A 4,270-nucleotide genomic window follows, 5' to 3' on the forward strand; every position below is an offset into this window, starting at 1 on the left:
GACTGCTGAATTAGCATCATTTTATACATCAGGCCTTCAAGAGATGATGGAGAGCACAACATGCCTGCCCATGGCAGCAAAGTATGGTGGAAAGGGAAAAATATTTCTCCCCTGGAATGAGCTAATGTGATATAGCATTGAAAAGAAAGAGCCTCTGCAAAACAGAGAAATCTAGGGCTAAAATGAAAAGGAGGTTGTAAATACTACTATTTGAATAACTCATCACACTCTTCTAAACATTCATAAAATGTAGCAGCCTCTTCTCATTTGTTAGAGGCTAATTGAACTCTATCAGTCATCCCTCAAATACTATTCATCCATTTCTCACTTCTGGCCCCCAGTCCTCTGCTTTTTAAAATATGTAATAAAACACTTTGAACATATATTTACATGACCAGAACCCCAATCAAAATAGAAAAATGCAGACTTCCCATTTTACAAAAAAAGGCAAGAACTTTATTTTAAGCAAATCCTCGGTTGTGTGTTACACCACATTCATATCTAAATCAAAAATCATAATGATAATGCAAAGGAAACAGGGCTTCATAAGCACATCATCTAAATATTACTCTTGGCCAATGCTTGAACTAAATACACAGTGGATGTGAAAGGTACAGTATGGCACTTAAATAAATAAGAGCAAAGAGAAGGAAACATGTTCACAGTCCAAAGCAATAGGTTTTTGAACCTTTGGTATATGTCTCAAGCATTCGTAAACATGTTAGCCAGTAGTGTTTAATTTCAGTAATATTGTGTTTGTGTGTGTATGCTTCAAAAATAACTGATAAAATAATAAATAGGGATTGACATGGGCTGATTAAGGTCTCTGGTGTGAGCACATAGGTAAATTCAAACCAATGCAAAATGAAGTGCAGCTGTGTTGCACAACAAAACTAGATTAGAAAATGATTGAAATACACCAATTAGAAACTCTGTAGCTTGGGTAGACACCCTTGATATTAACAAAAAATATTTTTAATGCTATCCAAAGTCCACAAACTGGAAGGCAGAAATATCCCAAAGCTTACAACCACATGCCTAACAGTGTAACAACCATCTCACACAGGTGTTACAGCTGCATATTACAATTCCCTCCCCCCACCCAAACCCCATCCCTAATAAACAGCACCAGTGCAGTTTGAGTTAGAAAGTTGGAAATATTGAGACATTCCTAAGGTTTTCATAACGACTAAGGGCCAGTCATATGGAGCTCTAATGCAAACCTTTGCCATGACCATTTTCCAAAAAGCACCCCAAGTAATTCCCTCTAGCTTGCAGATAAACCATATTAAATCTACTGAAAGGCCAAATTCAGAAAGAAAAAAAAACAAAACAAAAGTGGCATGCTATCCTGGGTTGAGGGAAAGGGGCATGCTGATAGGGGAGCTACATGAAGGATGCCTCAAGGATGTTTGTCTTGCAGCCCAGGACAAAGGGATGTGTTGAGCTAAGTCACAAATTTTGTACTGATTAAGTATTTGACTCACACCATTCACCAGGATACAGGGGCCAACAGAGCTATGTCCTATTTGGTGGCTGTGCAAGTCCACTGTTATCAAGATCACACTGGGTCATAAAATAAAAGGTCCCAAAGAAGTCTAACTCATCCATCTTATCACTCAACCCAACTGTCTCTGTGGAGCCAGTGGTGTGACATGTAATAATGATTCTACTTTCTCTCTTCTCTCATTGATGCAAGAGCTTCTCTTAACCAACCTTATCCTTATGGTGAGAGTCACATAAATGAGGGCAGGTATAGCCATTGCTGAGCAGTCATCTGCCTCGGGGTTACTTGTCATCCCCTAGGCCTTCCCAAAACCTGCCCCTTCAAACGTAAGCAGAGTCACTGGACTGAGTCCTGCCAAAGGTGGGAACACTGACCCGTGGCAGGTCCTTGTTGCGGATTTCATAGATTGACTTTCTCTTGGCCTGGGCCCCTCGTACAGCCAGCTTGATCTTGCGCCATCCCAAGTGGTTGAGTTCAGCCAGGTTGAGCACAACACAGATGCCACTCACAGCAAACATGAACACTAGAAAGACGGTCTTCTCAGTAGGCCGGGACACATAACACTCGACTTCTTTGATGCAGGGGTAGCGGTCACACTCATACAATCCTGGGACGCTGAAGCCATACAGAAAGTATTGACCCACCAGAAACCCAATTTCCAGGGCATTTCGGAACACCACTTGGATAATGTAGAAGCGAGAGATACCTTCCTGCCTTCGGAGCTTGGATCGCGTGGCAGTGCGCAGCCCTGATGGGTGTGGGGTCAACTCCTTAACCTCTAAACAATCTGGTTCTGTCTCCTTGCTGGTGTTCTCTGTGTTCTGCAGCACCCCATTGACGATGGCATTTTGCAACTTCTTATCTTCTCGTTTTCCACCACCACTACCCCCACTTCCAGTTCCTCCAGGACCCCCCATGGACTCAGTGGGGTCTCTGTCCAGGGCCAGGAAAACAGTAGAGTAGCGGCGTTCTCGCTGCTTGGCAGACTGGTGCACAGAGTAGGTGATGAAGCAGAGACTGGGGGTACACACCATTATGATCTGGAAGACCCAGTAACGTATGTGGGAGATGGGGAAGGCGCGGTCATAGCAGGCCTGGTTACAGCCAGGCTGCAGGGTGTTGCATACAAACATGGTCTGCTCATCATCGTACACTGTCTCCCCTACAATGGCCACAATGAGGATCCGGAAGATCACGACCACAGTCAACAGGATCCTGAGCAGGGGGAGAGGAAGGGAGAGAGGTTTTCATGGGTTGAGTCACTAATTTAGGAATCCCCTGCTCCCGGCTCCCCGGCTCTGGTATTTACACCGGTGCTTTGACTGGGGAACTGTCCATTACTGCGTGGTACTGAACTGGGAATTTTAGGAAACCTTTGTCTTTTCCCTTTCTGCTGGATGCTAGGAGCTGGGAGCACTTCATATTTCAGGGATCTCAGATATATATATGTCTCCATACCCTGGACAGAATACATTTGCAACAGATAGATTTCATCAATATACACCAGTACATATGGAAAGCGCAAAAACACAAAACAAACCTTCACTCTGGATATGGCAAATGCACATGGAATGTCTGAACACAGTACGTTTCAAAGTTTACACAGTGTGTATGTAACTACACCAAATGGGTGTTTATCGTCAGTGTGAATATTGAACTCAATGCTTTCCATAAACAGATAGTTATGAATATATATATGGGTATATATATATGTGTGTATATATATATATATATATATATATATATATATATATATATAAAACATATACATAATTGTTAATTGAGTGTATGGGTTTCTGACACTAAATTTTAACAGCCAACTCAGTTTAGCTTAATAAATATTTGTTGGGGAAAGATAGATACATCTGCTCTGAAGAGCAGATCCATCTTCCCATGTGCCCTTCTCTGTCCAAATAAAATCCTGCTTTCCTTGTCGATTCTATTTATGGAACCGATGGAGATTGGCTCTGACTCGGGAGAGTGGGGGGACAATGACTAAGCCAACAACTCTTTTTTCCTAGGAAGAAGAATGACCCCCACCCCACCCCACCCCCGGTGCTGCTTCATGGGGAGGCGAGGGGGGCGCTGAGCAGGAGCAGCTGAAGGAAGGGGCCATCTCTGGGCATCAAGTAATCCCTCAATGCCGGGAAGACAGACGCATGAGCTGAGGCGATGGGAAGGGGCAGAGGACGTACTGGGGGTTGTTGGGGCTCGGTCTGGACTGGACGTAACAAGGGACTCCTGGGGGCCGCCCGACGGCCGGTTCGGCGCCCTTACCTCCCGATCATAGTGGAGTGCTGCTGCACCGCGGCTTCCAGCAGCCTCTCCAAGATGGTCCATTCCCCCATCGCTGTGCATCCGGAGGCAGCAGACAAAGACCGGGCAGCACCGGGCACGTTCCCGCTCCGGGCCCTTCCCCGGGTCGCACCTACCGGCTCGGAGCAAATTGCCCCGCGATTAAAGAAGCAAATAATTAAAAAAAAAAAAAAAAAAAAAAAATCCACGAGTCCTCTCTCCCTTATATTGTACTTAAAAGAGGGAAACGGGGAAAGAAATTCAAGCGCGCCCCGGTTGTTGGAGCAGCTGGCGCGGTACGGAGAGCCTGCACGACCTCTCGGGCCGTCCCGGGGGCAGGTCTTGAGCCCCCGCGCGCTCAGGCGAGGGGCGGGGGCAGCGTGCAGGACCGTGAGCTCTCTCGCCCTCCCCAGAGAGGTCTCTGGGCGCCACTCACCCCGGGGTTGGGGGCCGGAAGGGTCTGGGCAC

At 46.0% G+C, this 4,270-nt stretch overlaps 1 protein-coding gene across 1 annotated transcript; it reads right to left on the reverse strand.

Moving 5' to 3' along the window:
- Positions 1-1,119: 1,119 nt before the first annotated feature.
- GJD2 (gap junction protein delta 2) lies at positions 1,120-3,855 on the reverse strand. Its single transcript, XM_090271943.1, has 2 exons — positions 3,785-3,855; positions 1,120-2,722 (listed from the first exon to the last, which is right to left on the reverse strand). The coding sequence occupies exons 1-2, from the start codon at positions 3,853-3,855 to the stop codon at positions 1,828-1,830; spliced, it is 966 nt and encodes a 321-aa protein (XP_090128069.1). The 3' UTR covers positions 1,120-1,827.
- Between the last annotated feature and the right edge of the window lie 415 nt (positions 3,856-4,270).

Source organism: Furipterus horrens, unplaced genomic scaffold, assembly GCF_987537825.1.
Source record: "Furipterus horrens unplaced genomic scaffold, mFurHor1.1.pri manual_scaffold_3, whole genome shotgun sequence".
In the NCBI taxonomy this organism is placed as follows: Eukaryota; Metazoa; Chordata; class Mammalia; order Chiroptera; family Furipteridae; genus Furipterus; species Furipterus horrens.

What these genes read in the sequence shown, in the direction of transcription:
- GJD2 (XM_090271943.1), bottom strand. Translation starts at nt 3,855, where the DNA reads ATGGGGGAATGGACCATCTTGGAGAGGCTGCTGGAAGCCGCGGTGCAG. An exon ending in CACTCCACTATGATCGGGAG is followed by an intron (nt 2,723 to 3,784) that starts GTAAGGGCGCCG and finishes CCCCCTGCTCAG; the next exon opens with GATCCTGTTGACTGTGGTCG.